This window comes from Ceratotherium simum, chromosome 5 (assembly GCF_057802395.1).
Source record: "Ceratotherium simum simum isolate JZ-2026a chromosome 5, ASM5780239v1, whole genome shotgun sequence".
In the NCBI taxonomy this organism is placed as follows: domain Eukaryota; kingdom Metazoa; phylum Chordata; class Mammalia; order Perissodactyla; family Rhinocerotidae; genus Ceratotherium; species Ceratotherium simum.
This window is the reverse complement of record NC_141904.1, coordinates 40943024-40963819: the sequence shown is the minus strand read 5'-3', so window position 1 is coordinate 40963819 and position 20796 is coordinate 40943024. Positions and strand designations below refer to the sequence as shown.

Genomic DNA, 20796 nt, shown 5'->3' with positions numbered 1-20796 from the left:
GCCTAATTTTTCTCATCTGCAAAACAGGGAACAGCATCTCCCTAGAGAATTCAAGGGGATAATACACGCAGAGGCCCCAGCATAGCACCTGGCAGAGCCTATCCTTGACAAATGGTGGGTGTTCCTATTAGCATCATCATTGCTGGTAGGGAGCTTGTTTTTGAGGTTGTGTATGGTTGGCTTTTTAATTTTTAAAAACAATTGATGTCTAATATACATAGAGAAAAGTGTACATAACCTAAGTGAACAGCTCACTGAATTTTCATATACTGAATGCTAAACACATCTGTGTAACCAGCACCCAGATCAAGAAATAGAATGTGACCAGCTCCCCAAAAGCCCCCTTCCCACTCTTTTCCGGTCACAACCCCCATGCTGACTTCTAAGAGCCTAGATTAGCTCCACCTGCTTTTGTTCTCGATCTAACTGGAGCGGCACAGTGTGAACTCCTGTGTCTGGCTTCTTTCTCTCAACATTACATTTGGGAGATTCATCCAGGTTGTAGCATGTTTATTCTCATTGCTGTACGGTATTTCACTGTGTGAATACACCACAATTTATTTATCCATATGACCCATTTAGGGGTTATTACAAAGAGTGATTTTTAGGCCACAGGCAATCCCGAAGGAGGGATACTTGGGGGTGGGAGGCGGTGGGACAGAAATGGGTTCTAAAGTCTGTTGTCATAAGCCACTATTTTCTATCTGGTTCCGAATAGAGATTCCTGTCTTTAAGTCAGATTCAAGCCTTTGGGTTCTTGCCCCTAAAAAGTTGTGGATCGAGTCACCTCCCACCTTCCAAACCTCTTGTGGTGTCTTGTACAGATGAACCAGGAGGGGCTACGGCCAAGAGGTGCGACCTTAGGCAACCGAGATACTACTCTCAGTTTCCTCCTCTGTGAAATGGGGGTCTGAAAGGGAAAATAAGATAGTTTTGTCAAAGTTCCTGGTGTGTGGTCATGTAATAAGAGTCTGCTGAGCCTTCTCATTGGCAATGAATTGCTGAGACAGGCTGTGAGCTCAGTGGGGTCAGCTGTGAAGCCCAGCCCCTTGGATAACCCCGACAGCTTCTCAGGGACACTGACTGCATTGTCCTCAATGTCAGAAATCTGCACCCCGGCAAAGCCACGCTGGAGGTCTGGTTTGGTGGATACAGAGACAGTTAAGAGTAGCCACTACAGTTTAGTTTGGCAAGTTCCACAAGAAAGCCCTGTCACTTCCCTGGAATGTGTGTTTAATCTTTTCTTATTTTTAGTGAAGCCGTTCATCTTCTTGGACGTCTGCTCTATGCTTTGGCAGAGCTGGTTCCCACACATCACGACTCTAATAAACTCATTGTGGGTGATGATATGAGCATCCTGCAGTTCTAAGTAGTCACATTATAGATAAAAAGCCAAAGGCAGAAACAGCAGCATGGACTCCACGCAGAGTCAAGAAGCATGGACAGTCAGGTCTTGTCTCTCTCACTGACGAGTCGGTGATCCTGGCCAAGCCCCTGCACCTCTCTAAATACCTTTCTCTCCATTCTCTTGTTTCCATCCTCAGTTACCGCCCCAGTTCAGGTCTGGTATTCTCTCATCAGCACTATTTCAGGAGACTTGGAGTGGCCTCCCTGGTGCTACGAGTTGTCTTTCTAAAGCACAAGTCTCATCAGCTCACTTCTCAGCTTATGCTATCAATGGCTTCTCTTTATACTGAGTATTTAATTCAGGGTACCTGGCTCTTTACAATCTAGTCTCCTTCCTGTCTTTCCAGCCCCTTGCAGGACATTCATTCACATTCTAGCCAGTCAGAGTCATCTCCCCCGTGAGACCTGTGGTCTCCTGCCTCTCTGCAGGCTGCTTTCCACCTGGAACGCTATTCCATTCTTGTCCATTTGACAAACTCCAATATCACTCATCTTAAAAATGTCTAGACCCTTTGATCCATTAGTTTTGTACTTAAAAATTACTTAAAGGCAAGAAACATAAAATACAGAAAAAGATTTATATTCAAAGATGTTCACTGCAGGGTTATTTATATTGGTAAAGAATAGAAATATCCCAAATGTCTAACAATAGGGCAATAATTAAGTAAATTATGATCAATCACAGAGTAGATAGTCAAAGTATAATTTTCAAAAAGCTAAAAACATGACTCTCATACAAATATATAGCAAATATACTTTAAAAATTTACTTAATTCATTATTGAGGGAATCAGCAGGATGGCAAAGCTAGTTCAAAGAAAGATCTGAAAATGTGTGTAGTCACAGAAAAAAAAAGAAAGCTGAAATCAGATATAAAACTGGTTAATACCCTACAGGGCAATAAATTATAATCTTTAAGACTATATTTTCTTCGAGACAGAAGTCATTTTATCTTTACTGGCAAAAGGCATTGATAACTTATCAGTCTTCTATAAGTTAATATGTAACTTCACAGAATCTAGGCCCTAGAGAGTTAGGCAGGTCTGTTAAACCTTTTCTCAAATTTTAATGTATACAAGAATCACGGAAGGAACCTTGTTATAATGCAGATTCTGAATTTGTGAGTCTGGGTTGGGGCCCGAGATTGTACACGTCAAATAAGCTCCCTGGTGATGCCAATGCTGCTGGTTCACAGAGCAGTAGACCTTTCTACTTTGAGTAGAAAGTATGGCATGGGGAATAAAGCTGTCACCGGGGCCATTTGTCAAGAAGATGAACAGGATGGGTAAGTCTACTGAATCATAGTCCCTTTGTCTGACCTGGGGACCCATGCCAGGAAGGCACGTCTCGTGATGCAGGGCTTCTACTACTTTGAGTAGAAAGGCGCTAGGGAATGTTTCAGTATGCTATTGAAAGTACATGCAATCATCTTTTTGACTGATTTCCAAGTTTTAAGTACTTTTGAAAATATGATAACATGGGAAAAATGATAAAGCGAAAAAAATCAGAATATCAATTTAATATCTAGAAGACTTCAGCTTTGCAGAAAAACGGTAGGAAAGTTTTAAAGTACATAGGTGTTTCTTGAGATCACGGGTACCTTTTCTCTTTTCTATTTTTTATCATTTAAAAAATTTTTCAACTAGCATTTTAAAGCCAAGACTAAAAAAATTAAATAAAAAGACTCTGCTCCAACGTCTCCTCTTCCAAGAAGCCTGACCTAGTCCTCTCTTTTCAGCAGAATTAATCTTTCTCTGAGCTTTTAGAAACATAGCAATTTTCAACCTCTTTTAGCAGAGAAAACCTATCGTAGCATCCCAAGGTATAAAACAGAAAACAGTGGAGATTCTCTAGTTGTAAAGAAGGTGGGCAGTCAGAGCCCAGCCTGCTCAGCCCCTCTTCCCAAGCCTGTCCCTCCCTACCCCAGGCCCAGCATCCCGTGAACCAACTCAGGGAACCCACGGCTTCACAAAGCTTAGTTTTAACACCACAGCTGAGCACTTCATAGTCCCAGCTCTAAGTCCTTCTTGCTCTGCAAGGTAGTGATGTATCTTCCGGTCGATGCACTCCATACACTGTGAATTCTTACAGAAGAAGGGTTCAAATTGCATGTTCTCCTGTCACCTAAACCAAGGTGGTGATTCATTATGTGATTTGTGAATACACAAACTAATAAATTCAATGTCCTTTCTGCCATAACATTAGATGAAGCATGAATGTGATTCAGTCTGCAACAAAAGAGATGATGGGATTTGAAGCTGGAGTCTCTGAGTGTGCTTCTCTTCTCTCTACTTCAAAAATATATTTGCAAATGTTATTTCTTTTGGGATAGTCCTGGCCATCCATCCATCCATCTGCCCATCCACCCATCTGTCCATCCACCCCATCTGTCCATCTGTCTATCCATCCATCCATCTAACAAAGGCGGATGTAGCAACTACTATGTGCCAGGCACTGTGGGGGTTCATCGATGAATAAAGGAGGCAGTCTTTGCCCTCACAGAGCTTACAGCTCATTGAAAATACTGGCCAATTAGACACATAAATGCAAAATTATAATTTTGAAAAGTGTACCAAGGGAGAGGTTCATGGTTATAAAAGACTCTGAGATAGGCACAGTAGTCAGCAAGAGTTCCTTGAGGAACTGCTTGAGCTGAGAGTTAAAAGATAAGCAGAAGTTAACTAGTCAAAGAGGGGAGGGAATATTATTCCAAGGAGAAGGAACAGCATGTGTAAAACCTCTGTGGTAGGAGTGAGCTTGGCAGGGGTGAGATGAGGCTGGAGAGACAGAAAGGGCTGGAGGCTGTATTGAGAATTATACGCTTTATCTTAAGAGGAATGGGAAGCCAATGGAGGGTTTTAACCAGAGGAGTGACATGATTTGCATTTTGCAAAGAGCATTCTAGCTGCAAAATGAATATAGATTAGAAGGGAGAACTTCATGTGGGGGTTCAAGGAACAAACAGCCCCAGTAAGAGGGTTGCAGGGGAAATGGTTTTCCCAGGGAAGATCCAAGCTTCCAGGATGAAAGAAGGTGGTGTGAAAGGGGCGAAAAAGCTGAGGACGAACGGGAGTCTGGTTTTAGAGGGTGGCAGGAGGCTGGGAGATGGGGAGAGCAGAAGTTCTGACCAGCGAAGGGATGGATGATGGCAAGGCTGCGGATTGAAGCTGGAGGGCTTACACGTTGGATGTTAATAATAAAGCATAAGGAAATGAGGAGCATGAGGACCTGCCTCAACAGAGCCTCTGAGGAGGACAGACATTGGGCTGGGGTGATGGCAGGCCCAGCACTGGGCATCCTGCCTGCTGCTGTAAAGTTTAATGCACCTGAGGTTGGCAAGCTGGCATCAGGGAACGACCAGGAGCCAACTTCCAGTCTGAGGCAGCTGGCAAACCTAAACCACAGTGCTTGATTCACTTCTGTGTTTCTGGAAACTTCTACATTCTGACCATTGCAAATACGCCTAATGTCATAGTTGGAAATACTCAGGTCTCCATAAGGCCTGAGAACATGACCACAATGGCCCAGGCCTCTGCTGGATGGAGGGCTTCCAGTGCTGGGGCACAAGGGCTTGCAGTGCTGGGGCACAGTTCAGTCAGCACCCAGAGGGGAGGTTCAACCCCAGACCCAGGTCGGCTCAAGGTCAATTACAACAGCAAGATGCTCTCTGCAGTCCACATCACACATGTCTCACAGAGGGAAGGAATTTATGTAGAATAAAAAGTGGAAAGGGAAAAACATCTGGGACAATGAAATGACATTTCCACCTGCTTCTGATTACATCTAATAGCCAGTGGGAGTGTGGGGGAGGGAGAAGGAAGAATGGCTGTGGGAACTGGGAGAAATGTTCTCAGCGGAACCAAGTCTTACAGTGCTCTCAGAACATAGCCTTCAGAAAGCACCCAGCTCAAGGGAGCAGGGAGACTTCAGGAGACGACATCAACGAACAGAAAATAAACTGCAATTGGCAAGATCGATGATGTAAGTCTGCACTGTGATAAACAGAGATGTCAAACACGCCCCCGCCTGCCAGGTGCAGGGTTTCAGAAATCCCTTGCTCTGTTAGAATTTGCAAAGAAATGAACTGGGCTGGTGTTAATTCCTTTGTTGTTAATAACGGGTCACATTTGTTGAGAACTTACTGTGTGCCAGACACTGTGCTGAGAGGTTTTATATCTATTACTCCTGATAATCCTCAAGACGGCTCTTTAAAGGGAGGAGGGGAATGCAGCTCATTTATCTCAAGCTAGCCAGGGCCCTCAAGGAGCGCTAATTCTCTTCTTGATGAGTAGCTGTGCATCTGATTAGGGATCAGGCCACAAAAGGAAGAGTTCCAGAATCAACAGACCACTAAGTCTGAACATGATGTGCTTCTGAGGCCACCAGAGCCAAGGTTCACTCCTAAGACAAAGGGCCAGCTGTTTACCACCCATGACTGGGATTCCTCCCACTTGCTCAGAACCGGGCTCCCACTGTGTGTGGGCGTCGGGCAACAGGACAGCACAGGTCAGAGGAGCAAAGGATTCAGGAAGACTCGGGGCTTGCAAATAGGCAGACCTGGCAGCCAGTCTTGGCTCTTCCACTGACAAGCTGTGGTACCTCAGGCTGGTAGGTCCTTTTACTTTCTGGAGCCTCAATTTCCTCAACAGAAAATGGGAGTAATAATACCTCATGCACGGGGGTGCTGTGAGAGTAACAGGAGATAACCATATCAAATTCCCAGCACTCACGGAATTGAACATATACAAACGAATCTAAAACTATGAAGTCATTATGCATAATGAGACACGGAGGTGCACGTGGAGCAGAGACTATTCCATCTGTGTCAACACTATAGGTTCTCTGCCCAGATCCCCTTAGGTTCCTCTATCGGTTCTCGATGCCCAACCCTTAGCTTTTGCATGCTTTCGCTTCGAGTGGAGGGCGATTTTTGTAAATCACTTTCCATCAAGGTGCATGAGAGAGTGAAGTACCCTGGTGCTTACTACCTCCTGGGGCAGCCCCTAGTCAATGACTGACAGGAACAGGAGTATGAAAACCCAGCTCCCTTGCTTCAAGGTGGACCACTCTGAAGTGTTCCCCACAGGATCAGGCTGAGGCTAGGGTCCTCCGAAATCTTCCCCTTCCTTCCCTTTCCCTATCCCGTCTCCTCACTGCCTTCCCGGTCCCACGGGGAGCACTTCCTTAATAAACTACTTGTACACATCCTCATCTCAGGGTCTGCTTCTTGAGAATCTCACCTAAGACACCATCTGGAAATGCCTGACCTTCCCTTGTCTGCTTAGAAAATTCCTTCAGTACTGGTTCAGGGCCCCTCCTTCCACGCAGCCTGTCCTAACCTCTTCAGCACAGGCACTCTCAACACATGACCGTACTGTGTGTACGTGTGTGTGCGCGCACATGTGTGCTTGAGCACTGTTCACCTGTCTGTGCTGTGGAAGTCTTGAGGGTAAGCAATGATTCTTGTTCATACTTAACGGGGGTACAATTTGTGTCTAGTGAGAGAATTTGATGGATTGGACAGCAGCCTTGTCCTAACATGCAACCTTCCAGAGCAGGGTTTCCCTGGGCTCCCTAGAGCCCAGGGTTTCAGTGAGGGGGTGCAAAGACCACCAGGGGAAAGTGGAGATAAAAATCTGGGGAGTTCCAGGTACCCCACCTCTGATTCAACCAAAGCATATTTCAATTTAGAAATGGGTTCTGTTGTTTAAAAAAAGTAATGGTGACTGGAAATCATTGGTTTAGAGTACACTGACCAAGACTTTTGAGGATTTGGGGGAGGGAGAGGCTTATTCTCCATTTGGTTCATCCTGCCCTTGGCCATCTCTTTATGCAGTGAGAGCCACTATTAACTGAATGCCCATGTGGATGCACCGGCAAGGGCCTTTGCACCACGATGTCATTTGATCTCTGCCAACCCTTTAGGACAGAGGTTCCCTACATGTGACTAGCACAAATTGCCACGTCTTTACTGATACAAATCTACCTGTCCACTTCTATCTCCTCTGCCACCATCACCTCTTGCCAGGTGACAGTCATAACGTTTTAACTAGCCTCCTTATTTCTACCCTTCCTCCTACAATCCACTGTCCACACAGTAGCCTGTGATTTTTAAAGAGTATGCATTGGATCATACCATTCCCTGCTCAAAACAGAAGCTTTCAATGGCTTCCCTTTGCAACTGTCCCCTGGCGTTACATGGCAGGGACCCTGCCTATGTCTTCCATCACGGATGTCTTCACTGCTCACCAGCTGCCTGCCACACTGGTCTCAGCCTTGAACATGGCAAGCTGTTTGGGTCTTCATACAGTTCCACTGACCCCGCCAACTGGGTCACTCTTCCCCATGCTTGGCAAGCTAATTCCTTCTCACTCTCTGGGTCTCAGCTTCCTTGGAGAAAACATTCCTTGACCCCCCTCAATCTAAAGCAGGTTGCTTCCATGAAACTAATCTCAATTTGAAATAAAACCTTTGTGTGCTTCCTTGCGCACAAGGAAGTCCCCTCAGTCAGCTCTGGGAGGGCAGGGACCATGTCTATTTTGTTCCCTGTTGCATCTGCAGTGCCTAGTACAGTGCCTGGCCCTTAGCAAGCCCTGAATAAATATTCATCAAGTGAACAAGCAAATGGTGACCATTACGAAACATGACTCGTGTTTTGGCAAACTGTGCTGGGATTTTCTCAATTCCTTATGGTTATAGTTTAATTCTCACATGTGGGGGTGGTGGGTGAGGAGACGAGGACTGCCCACCACCTTTTGATGATGGTACAGGATGGGGGAGGTGGTGACCTTCCCATGACCCTCTTCTTCATCCTACATCTCAATGTAACTTGCGGTTCAAGGGGGAGAAACTCTCTAGCAATGTGGAACGCAATTTTAACTGTAATTCGTGACATAATGGTAAAGTACAAGTCACGATCTACTTAGCAACAGTAAAAATTGTACAGTTTGCATCAAGAAGTGGTACAACAAAGGAACTGTAAGAGCCATCTTTTGGAGTAAATCTGTTTACCATGTTAGATGATGCCCCTCTGGTTGAGATACCCTGGCTTGCGTCTTTACTTGGGGGCAATGGTAGAGAGAAGGAAGGGCAAATCTCCAGGCAGTGGAAAGCAGCTTTCTCATGTTATAGACGAGGAAACTGAGGCTCAGAGGTTACCTGATACCCAAAGTCACACAGTTAGGACATGAGGGAAATGGATTTGAACCTAGGCTTTCTGATGCCCAAGGGGAGATGCAGTGCTCCCTATTCACAGAGGAAAGGCCACCTGGAAGGACTGACTTCCTGAAAGGGCCAAGACTGTGAACTGAACCTAAATGGCTTCAGAGAAAATGAAGTTGGAACTTGCTGTCCTGATCAATCAGTGCTTGACGGGGCAGGTTGATTTGGAAGTGAAAGCCTGGCTGCAGTCATGAGGCTTCATTCTGGGGTCTAATTCAGACCGAGGAGGGAAAGCCCCAACTGGGGAGAGGAGAGCCAGGTTCAGCCCGAGGGAGCTGGCTGGGCTCCAAGGGCACCTGGGTGGTTTTAACAGAGACACTTTAAAACAAGTCAATTCTTTCCTTTCCATACTAGCTAATCTGCATTTGTCCAGGCCCTTTCATCCAAGAAGGCTCAATGCCTCCCCATGAGACTAAGTGGCTGCAGGGGAGAGGGGAAAGGAGCACCAGGCTGGGAGTCAAGAGTTCTAGACACTGTCCTTGGCTCAGTCGTTGCGAGATCTTGGGCAAGTCACTTCTTTTCCCCAAGTCTCAGGTCCTTCGTATGCTAGAGGAAGAGGCTTAGTGGTTCTAACCCAGGGAGGGCACAGTAGACATGTTAAAATTATGACTCGTAGGGTAAAGGATGCTGATGGCAGTGGGCTGCATGAGGGAGGTGAATGCCTCTCTGGATATATGGCTCCTATGGCACCATCGCAGAAGGGGAAGGGCCCCAAACATTTGCCCTGTCAAATCAGCAAGGAAGCATTGCTCATTCAAGCACATTATTTCTTAAAACAAAACAAAACAAAGCAAAAAATACAAACACTCCTCAACCATCTTCCGACAAAGATTTTCATGTTTTCTTATTAAGGTTGCAGCTTGCCCAGAGAGTTACCACCAAAAAAGTGCTCTAAATGATTGAACAGGGACTCTGCTCAGATGGGAGCCCTAAGAAGAGCCAGGGGTTGGCTGGCCCGATACTGACCCTCAGTATTAGAGAAGCACATGGGAGTGGACATTTGTCACTTTTTAGCAGCCCAGACTTGAACCCCTTCCAGCACTGAGGAATCCTCCTCTGTGTGAATCTCAGGGCGAGGGTGAAGTTATATTACAATAGCCTAAAAGACCAGTGACCTGCTCTCCCTGGGGTGCCTGGTCCCCTAGTGACAGGGACCTAACCTCAGCCAGTGAGAGGCTCCTGCCAGATCCCAGAGCAAGAGGCTGAGAGAAGCGAGGAACAGCTGTGTCCAGGGCACCACGCCAGGCTGTTCCTGTGGCCTGACTGAGCCTGTGGTCTTGGCCCCTCAGGTTTCTTGACTCCTCTCGTATCCCTAGTCTGGTTCTCCAGCCTTCTTGGCAATTCTGAGAGCTACCAGATATCCTTCTAATCCACTCTGATTCTGCTGAAATGAGACCGAGCCAGTCCCTCCTGCCTGGTGCACGTTCCACAAGGCAATGACTTATTTATTCATCTGTGGATTTATGTCTATCATATATTTTGTGATTCTGAAATATCAAGAAAATAGGTTTGCTATGTAATTCATACAAGCTTCTCATCCAGCCTGAGAATTGGATCTCCCTGAAAAGTAAGAAGTGTTGGGTTGAATAGAAATTCAACCAGGAAATTCAACATATGATTGGCACCTGGAAACCAGCACCAAATGCAGTCCCACAGGTCTCACCTGGAATTCTCAGGTTTCGACCTACACAAAGCCAGGTAAGCTTGGTGTGGTTGGTCTTGGACACATGCTAACATCTCACCTGGGAAGTACCCCTGGATCTATTTATTGATAAATTAGGGCAAATGTCTCAAGAATCTATTATGTATTTCTAGGTATTTACCCAAATGCTCTGTAAAGCACTTGATACCATGGCATAAAAATGAAAAATATCACAGGAAAATTATTTAATTTCCCTATCAGTTAAATTTACCACCAGGTACACTTTATGTGGTTAAAAATCTGATTGTTTTCCTATTCACACCCACACCCTGCTAGATACCAGCTGCAAATACATTACCTGTTCCTTCCAAGGCCATAAAAATTTGGTGCCTAATCTAAAATCTTGTGAAATTTTGCCTGATTTAAATTTGGTGGCTAGCCTCTATGGAAATTTCCCCTCAGATGGACAGTTGACAGAGAGCCAGGCATTCAGAAGAATCATGCAGGGAAGAACGTGTTTATTCTAAAAAGACAAATCTTCCTACTCAGAAAAGATTTTTTTTTTTTGCCAGGAAAGTTGAGAACAGATTGCAGAACTTCATCTTAGCTCATGGATTGAAAAGGCAAAGTCATAGAAAGGAGGGAGAGGGGGCATTGTGGGATTCTGACGAGTGCTACTTTTTTCTTGGGAGTACTGGAAAAAAATCAATTGAAATGAGAGCTTCTTCCAAAGAACTCTTGATAATGAAAATATCACCATAGTGCTCAAAATGGAACAGTAATTAATGGAAGTGGTATTTTGGGGGCATACAGATGACTCAGAATCCAACAATGGGATGTCAAGCAATGTCTTCCTGGATCCCGCAGCCTAGTGTTCTAATCGAAGGCAATGTGCCCAGTGATATATTTTTTTTTCATCTACCCAAGGGATTCCACCTGTAGGAAACCCGTTAATTATTTCCATTAGCTCTGAATCGGGAATACTGTGGTCTACCAGAACATTCCAAACCTCTCATGTTGGGCATGTATTTCATCCTATAAAACTTTGTAACCAGGGCTACGACAATGAGCAGTGAATCACCCTTCTCCCTCACTTCTCAGGTGAAGGTCTGAATTACCAGTGAAATGGAGGCAAGGCAGGGAGGAAAAGGCAAAAGCCAAAAGCCAACTCCAAATATTTGACCTGCCAGAAAAACCGACCCCACATAGTGAAGGACCCCAGTGTCATTCCACTTCATCTCATTCAGTTTCTGTTACTAAAATTACTGCTTGGACCACTTCTCAATGTGATTAGAGGAGGAAAGGTCTATATCTGACTGTCCTTCCCTGCACTGAGTATGGAATGCCTAAGCCCTGGTGCAGCTTTAATACCCCTCACCATTCACGGATTCATATTTATTCTGTGCGAGCTGATGTTCTCGTCGCCTGCTCTCCATAAATAGGAGCAGGACTGAGATTTTTATTGAGGTCCCCAGAGATTTATTTTCTATATGAACCCTTTCTAACCAGGGTCTTACAAGAGTGGGCTTTGGTTGGATCTCCATCCTAACATTTAGACATGTGGTGTCACCATTGTTATCAGAAAATGTTAATCTTTTCTTTATAAGTGAATAATCTTTATGAATTTATCACTTTTGTAAATTTGTCACAGCAACCTTGACTCTTTCAAGAGAGAGTAGTCTCCTTTGAGAGAAGATAAATTCCAGGGAAGGAGAGGCAAAAAGGGAACATCATTGCACAGCTCACTGGCAAAACCGGTTCGCAGGCTGCTGTCTCCCCTTTCTATTTGCCTAGGATCTGAGTGTGGGTGTCAAGGGATAAGCCTCCCCTCCCCACCCCTGAAAAACAATACAAGGCAGTAAAATTCCAAAGCCGCACTTTCCCTCCAGCCTTTCCCACACCCCCACATCCAAGCCTTTTGGTTGTGGCACCCTCCCATGTCTCTGAGGCCTGCATGCCACTGTACTTTATGGAGGACAAGGGGGTAGGTAAAGAATGAAAGAGAAGGTTTTAGGACTTGCAATTTGGATGTGACCTCTTTAAGTTATTTAAACAACTCATTTTTAAAATACCCAGTGTTTATCCATGGAGCAGTGTGATTGGGAAGGCAGATGAGGTTTCAGGGAAAGGTCTGAGAAAGATAAAAATAGTCTTGGCTTCAGGGTGGAAATCCAAGCCCTGTCAAGGGTACTTCCAGACTATTTTTCCTTTCGCTGGTCACAGCAGGGAGCTTTCACATAACAATGTCATCCTTAAGAACAATGCTATCACAACAAGAGCAGACCACAGAAGTTCTCCATAGGGGCCTGGAAGCCTAGGCAGGCATGATCTTGGGTCTACCACAAAGCCAACATCTTGGCTCAGAGAGCATCTTTACCCTCAAATTCCAGACCAAGTCACTCAGATTTCCTCACCCTCTGAGAGGGCTGTCCCCGGGGTGGCTGACTCACCGTCATCTCTTCTGGGTTGCCATTGGCTATCTCCACCACCCTTAGAGCTGGGTCCACCTTCACCTTGGCACGGGTCATGAACTGAATGACAGATGAACTGTCCTGTGGAGGAAACAACACAATGATCTTACAGTGGTAAGATTTTTCAGGGACAATGGCTGGACCTTGAGGGACCAGGCAGAACTGAAATTCCAAGATTCTCTGTGGAGAGACAAAAATTTTATCACTGAACTAGATACCTCCCCCTCCCAGGCACCCACATAAACAGAGATTTCTAGTCTCCGTCTTGAGAATTCTTTCATATATGGTAGATGCTGAAAAACTATGGAGTTTTGCCAACCATCACCACACACAAGCTTGTGTGCTGTGGTTTCCAAGTGGTAAGAGCCAGATATTTGGATAGTGATATTGACATATTCACAAAAAGTAGAGAATAAATAAAGCTGTTTAATTGTGTCCAACAAATCCAGGCCTGGCATTCCACAGCAGGCATTTGATATACATTTCTCAAGCATCTTCCTGCCCTGACCACAACCCTCAAACCCTTTACACGAGTTACTTTTAACTCTTTCTTTGCTCTTAAATGAAACTGCTTTGGGTGGCAAAGCCATTTAACACGGAAAGAGGGCACCTGGTGGAGCGATGAGAAAGAGGGCAGCATCTGGCTTATAAATTAGGCGATGGCCTGAGGAGAAGGGGGACTGGGGTGGGCGTGGGCACGCCTAAGACTCAAGAAAAGCCCATTAGCCAGAATCAGTCAGAAGCCTTGGGTTGGTGTGGACTCAGATTCAAAGCCGCTGATCCAGATAATGAGAAAACAGCTCCAAGGCAGGGACGGAGAAGAAATTTGGAAAAAGACAGCGGTTGGCAAAACTATGGCTTAGGGAAGGGGCCAGAACCTTGAGCCAGTGGTACAGGTGGTACTGCACTGGCTGCCGAATGGAGAGGCAGCCTGGCTTCCATCGTGGAAACAGAGGGCAGACAACTGGAGCATTCGGCCTCCCACCTGCGGGGGTGGCTGGGGCTCTGCCAGCAAGGTGTCTTGTAGTGTGCCCGCCCACATTTACTCAGCCTGCCTGCGACGCAAGGAAGTACAGTCCTGTGTTGCTCAACAGCAGGGATATGCTCTGAGAAATGCGTCGTTAGGCGATTTTGTCATTGTGCGAGCATTATAGTGGGTACTTACACAAACCTAGATGGTACAGCCTACTACACACCTAGGCTATATGGTACTAATCTCATGGGACCATAGTCATATATGCAGTCCGTTGTTGACTGAAATGTCGTTATGCGGCATGTGACTGTATATATCAGATGCCAGCTTTGACCCACTTTTGGCTAAACCTACTCAAAACAATGAAAGTTGAGGACTCTTTCTATAGAAACAGTTCTGAGGGGGGCCCTCTGCTCATTTCTGCCAAAGAAACCACAAAAACCTTCCTGGGAGGACACATGGGGATGCCACTTTATATATTTACCTGGGAGTTATGCACTAATTATTGTTCTTTTTTTAAACAGCAATAAAACATTTTAAATGTTTCTGAGAAGCTTGTCACTCAACTGAGAAGCTTGTCACTCAACTGAGAAGCTTGTCACTCAACTGAGAAGCTGCTCCAGTTAGCTCACATTAAGCAGTAAATAATTTTGTATGCAAATAATCTTTTATTAATTTAACGGTTTTGTAAATTTGTGGTTTTATGTGTCAGGATATACTGTATTTTCAATCTTGGATAATCACCACCATCATCTTCATCTTGGATATTAATAATGACAATAATAACAACAATGATGATGATGATAACTGTCAAAGTTAAAGGCTGAGCAGATGAGGAGTCTGCTACAAGACAGGCCCCAGTGGTTGTAGAAGAAGAACACTTTCAAAGAAACCTGAATCCTCAATTTAAAAAATCAGATCCTATATTTCAAACGAAAACTTGTTAAGGTCAAAACAATAGAACCTCAAATTCCCTCGTCTGGGGCTGGATCTTGAGGTCAAAGGAAAATAAACACAACTATAGGCCCATGCAAACCACAAGGCTGGCGCTGCTCCACATCCTTAGGGAGGCTGGGAAGACTCCTGGAGCCATCTTGTGCTACTCCCCAAGGGAGGTTGTGGCCGGCTTCAGGGGACCAACATTCTGCATTTCAAGCTCTGGGAGCAGCAGGGGCCTCATCTAGCTTCCTCAGTCTAGGCTTTCCTCTGTACCTGGAATTTCTGCTGGTTTCTGCTGAAAGGGCACTTTCACGGAGAACGATCCTCCAACACCCACATAGGACACTCCCACAGCTTTCTGCTCTCTTGGGGTGCAGACTGGTCTAGATGGCCCATGGGGACAGGAGTAAGTGGGACATGTTTCTTTGCAAAAGGTCACCACTGATCACTGAGAGACAGATGCAGAAGACCAGGCCACAGAGCAGTGTACAAAGAGGGCTGGAGCCTTGCAGTTAAATGAAGCACAAATGATTGAAGGGCAAGCAGCAGCCATCTGGGTTGAGGGTGATGGAGAAGTCAGAGTGGCTTCCCACCATCAGTGCCATAATCAGGGCTCTGTTGATACAAGTGTGGCATGGGGAATAAAGCTGTCCCAGGACCATTTGTCAAGAAGATGAACAGGGCAGGTAAGTATACAGAATCATAGCCCCTTAATCTGACCCAGGGACCCAAGCCAGGAAGGCACTTCTTGTGATGCAGGACTTCTAGACTCCCTTCTGGGATTGCAGGATGGCCAGTGGTGCTCTAACTCATGCGTGGTCCTCTCTCAACACTGCCCTTTTTTAAGGGAGAGGTATGACAGGTAAGCACTGCTGTGTGAGCCCAACTTGCACCAAACCAGTTTCCCTCCGAAGGTAACCAGGGAAAGCAGAATTGTCCACTGCTCTCCACGGGTGTGTGGGGGCTGCACCAGCTACAGATGGAAAGTGGGTAAAACACTCCGTATCCCCCAGTGCCTGTGTATTCTCAGGTCAGCGTGTTACTGCCATGCCTAATTAAAAAATAACACTAGAATGACTTTTCTAAAGATATTTATTCATATACCGACAGGTTTATAACACATTTAGTTTTTCCAAAGGAAAATAAATAGAATCTCGGTGGCTAACATGCATATTTTGTTTTATCTTCAAAAGTGATTATTTTCAAAGCATCTTGTTGGATTTGGCCTTTCATACTCAGCAGTTGTCATGTTAAAATAAATCATAGTGAATTTGTATGATTTTTTTTTTTGTGAGGAAGATCGGCCCTGAGCTAACATCTGCCAATCCTCCTCTTTTTGCTGAGGAAGACTGGCTCTGGGCTAACATCTGTGCCCATCTTCCTCCACTTTATATGGGACGCTGCCACAGCATGGCCTGACAAGCGGTGCATCGGTGCACACCCGGGATCCGAACCGGTGAAGCCCGGGCCACCGCAGCAAAGCACACGTACTTAACTGCTTGCGCCACCAGGCGGGCCTGAATTTGTATGATTTTTTAAGGGCCACCAATTCACTGACTGAAGTATTTTTTTTGAACCATTTTTGATAAACTCATAATAGCAAAGTGGCCTGAGGTTTAAAAGTTGGACTTCTCTGAAACAAGGTGTCATCTAAACAAGGGGTCGGCAAACTATGACCCATGGGTCAAATCCGGCCCTTTGCCTGTTTTTGTAAATAAAGTTTTACTGGAACACAGCCATGCCCATTTGTTTGAAGACTGTCTATGCCTGCTATCATAATATAATGGTAGAGTTGAGCAAGAGACTCATGGCCCATAAAACCTCAAATATTTATTACTGGCCCTTTCTAGAAAACGTTTGCTAACCCTGATCTAAAATGCTGTCCTCAGACCAGCAGTATTGGCGTCATCTGGGAGCTTGTCAGAAATACAGAATCTCAGACTCCGCCCCCAGGAATTTGTGTTTTAACAAGGTCTCCAGGTGATTCTGACGCAAGCTAAAGTCTGAGAAACTTAAATGTGCAAATAAAACACCTAGGGAGCTTGTTAAAATGAAGATGCTGATGCAGTAAGTCTAGAGTGGAGTCTAAGATTCTGCATTTCTAACAAGCTCCCAGGTGATGCTGGTGCTGCTGATCCTCAGACCACACTTTGAATAGAAGGGTCTGGTATTTTTCCCTGGCATCCTCCAGCATCAGAATTACCAATGGTACTTGCCAGGAAAGTTTTAAAAGGGGCAGGCAGAGCTTCATGAGGAAACCAATTCAAATGCTTTTAAATGAACCCCGAAAGTACAGTTCATTGGGACCTACCTTCTTCAATATTTCTGTGTTTAGCAGCATGTAAATATCTATAGTACGACTTTCTTCTTTAGCAAGCGCACTAAGGTTACAGTGCATTGTTAGGCAAGAAATTCCTGGTTTTTCACAGTCCTGAGAAGAAAAATCCAAGAATTGGCAAACGATATTAAGAACAAAGACAAATCCAAGGCAATTTATAGAACAGAGGGCTCCCTGAGCTTCTATTCTGGTGACGAAAGCAATTCCAGGTAGATGACATCCATAGAAGATGCAATCATTCCTTCTCACCACCAGAGGGCAATTGAGGGATTTCCCGCCAGGCAAGCACCAGAACATGCCTTCAAGTCAAGCAACTGGGAGAAAGCAGCTCACTGGTTTATCCTAGCAAAAAACTGGATTTTGCACAGAGAAATAATTGTTTTTAAAAAGAAACGCATTTACTCATTCTGAAAGCATTCATCTTATGAGTTTTGAACACAAGATGTATTTCCTACATTATCGAATTTCTATCTGTGCAGTGGCAAATATACTTTTATGCCCATGTTTCAGGTAGAGCAAATTAGAGGGCTAAGAAGTCATATGACTCAAGAAAACACAGGAGTAAAGAAAAATATATGTTTCACCAAGAAAATACATGAATTATCAATAGAAACCTAAATTCCAAATTTAAGTTACAAAAGAGGAATTCTCTTATTTTGTATCGCAGGATCCAAAACGTATATACATATCTTCATGATGTTTCACGTGTGGGGTAAAATTTTCAGCCAGATACAGAGTTGTATCTGTCAAACAACTAGATAGCACTATATCTAACAATCCTAAGGACTTTTAAAAATAGTCATATCATCAGTACTATGTAAGTAAAAAATCCCAACCTTCCAAGTAGGAAAGTCTCACTTGTTCTACAGGAAACGAGAGTAAGGAAGGAAATGTGAGTGAGACATGCATAGGCCAAAATAAGAAGCTAAAGATATATAATCAAAGATATGGGGAAAGGAGGCTTTGGAAAAGCAGTATGATTCCATCTTTAATACCTTTACTTTAAAAAAAAAATTGAGGTACAACTTATAAGTAAACAGAATAAATCTTAAAGTGTCCATCTTGATATATTTTTACACATGTTTACACCCAGATCAAGATGTGGAACATTTCCAGGACCTAAGCAGGTTCCCTCATGCCCCCTCCTGTTGATCTTCCTCCAAAAGTAACCACTTTCCTGACCTCCAATGCCACTGATAGTTTTGCTATTTCTAAACTCCATATAAGTGAAATATTATAATATGCATTCTTTTGTCTGTAGTTTCTTTCATGCAACCTCACAGAATGAATCTGTGAGATTCATTCATGTTGTGTGTAGCGGTTTTTTATTGCTCTGTAATATTCCAGTGTATGGATATACCACAACTGTTTACTAAGTTTCCTGTGGATGGATAGTTGGATTATTCCCAGCTTTTCACTATAAGATTGCTGTGAACATTCTTGTCCATGTCTTTTGGGGGATACAAGTAGCATTTCTCTTGGGGATATACCTGGGAGAGGAATTCCTGGGTCATAGGGTACAGATTATGTTTAGTTTTAGTAGATCCTGCCCAACAGTTTTCCAAAGTGGTTGTACAAGAACCATCATTCTTGATTAGACTCATACTAGTTGGAGAAATATTTTACTTTGTGCTTGGTGGGTTGCAAAGGTTTTCCCTTTGCCAGGCAATGTAATTTGGAATATAAATTTAACACTTTGATTGAAACCTCAGGCTGAAAATAGGAGTTGACCACAGTCCTTGTGACTTTATAAGCCAACTGATTAAAACCAGATTTGGGAAATAATAAATGCCAAACGGAAAACTGGCCTCTCATCTCAAACTTCCTAATGAGGACCACCCATATTAATCCAACCAGTAAGCAAATTCTTACCAAGACTTTTCTTCCAGATTTTGTGAAAAAAGCAAATATTGTATGGAAGATATTTTCTTGTTCTTGAGGGATGATGCAGGGGGTTGGGTTTTTCTGGAAAGAACAGTTTCCCTTCTCTTGGCCCACCTGAAAATGAAAAGAAATCTGTCAGAGTGGTCTGTCCCAAGAATGGAGGATAAGCCTGGAATCCCTTATTGTAGAGGTGGTAGCGGTAGATCCCAAAGTCAGCTTTTCCCGTTGTCCAGTCTCCCATGGACAATGATAGCTGAAAAGCTGAAAGGCAGAAGTAGTAGCATCAACAAGGCCAAATAACAGAAAATGTGGATCCTAAGTCCTTAAATAATTGAGATGAGACAAGGAAATGAAATGTGACTAGGAAACAGTAAGACCTAAGGAATAAAATAAACCTTACACTTCACGGTTTCCAAAGCACATTTACAAACATCCTTACAGCAACTTTCTGAGATAAGCATTCATGTTCTTCGTCTGGATGAGGAAAATGAGACCCGGGTTAAGTCACTTGCCAACAATCACAGAGATCAGAACCCAGGTTTTGAACCCAGATCTTCTGAGATCAAGACTTGATGCATGGCCCACTGCCAGAGGGTCTCAAAACTATGTTCCATGGAACCCCTAGGGTGCTGTGAAGCCCCTTAGTAGTCTTCCTAGAAAGGAGAAGGGGCATCAAGCAGGACTGCTCTGGGCTCCCATCTCTGCTCCCAACTAGAGCATCAATCACATATAATGTCATTTAAAACAGGATTCTGGTACCAAAAAAAATAACACTGCACTGAGCCATATAGGAGCTTACATGCCCAGTGAGCTCTTGGTGAGTTACCTGATTTTGCTTCTGGTGCCAACTCGGCTGAGCAACAGCAACATTAAAAACAAAACAATAGTGGATAGTCTTCCACATTGATTTCTTTAAGAACAACACTATTTCTGATGTCTAAATTGAGGAACTGTTGAAAAAACAAAGTCTTTTTTATGTATCACCATATCATACTGGCTGTAGCTGAAGACTGGACACCACTTAAGGTCAAGCTGCAAAATTAATAATCAGTAATTCATAATTTAGGATTGTGTTTATAATCCTATTTCTAACCAGAATCATCTATTTAAACTAAACTCTCCTATCCTTAATGCCCTTGAGTAAAATATAGTATGTTTGAATCTATTCAAGAATGTTTCAACTTCTCATTCATGGTAGGGAGCAAGGTTTATTTTAAAATTTTTACATAAAGAAACTTCTAACTTAAGCTAACAATGCTAATCTTTTAATAATGAACTAGAAAACAAGACCGCCAAATTTGCTAAATTAATCTCTGTTTTATCTTTGGTCTGAACACATATGCCAGGATTTACTATATATGCCTGAAAATAAGATGAAAGTTTCTTTCTTCAAATGAATTGTTAGAAAAGCGAGTGTTGCCTTTACAAATCTCTCATAGTTTGGGACTTACTGTTCTTAAAAGTATCTCATAATTTGGTACTCTCTCAAGTGCTTTATCTGAACCACAAAATCTGGGAAGACACACCAGCCAGAACTGGTCTCAATCAATGTTGGTTTTTGATGCTTTGAGAGGTCACTAAAGGGAATTACCAGGAAGGAGGCGATGAAATTTAACAGAGATTTGGTGATTATTCCTGGGGTGCAATTCTTATAAGTTGTGATAAATATTTTAAAGCTCATGTTAGAAAGCAAAATATAAATTGCTTATACAGTGAGGATTATGAATAATCACTTATAAGACAAATAAGAAAAACAACTGCTGAAATGTTATGCAAATAGGTATTTGTGTCTTGCAATAAAATTTCAGCATCAAACAGACTGAAAATGCTCTCCATTTCAAATAAATTAGATGAATTGAAGATGATACGTTTTGGAAAACTGTTGACTAAAAACGTGGCTTAGTAACGATATATATTGATCT

General features: G+C 43.7%; 1 protein-coding gene across 1 annotated transcript in view; it reads right to left on the bottom strand.

Annotated features, from left to right (window-relative positions):
• Window positions 1-20796, bottom strand: part of ITGA9 (integrin subunit alpha 9) — a 331030-nt gene that overhangs the window by 14547 nt on the left and 295687 nt on the right. Inside the window, exons 24-26 of the mRNA XM_004419499.3 lie at window positions 18863-18988; window positions 16964-17083; window positions 12720-12821 (exon numbers count right to left, since the gene is read on the bottom strand). Coding sequence (XP_004419556.2) covers window positions 12720-12821; window positions 16964-17083; window positions 18863-18988 — 348 coding nt within the window. The remainder of the gene's footprint in view (window positions 1-12719; window positions 12822-16963; window positions 17084-18862; window positions 18989-20796) is intronic.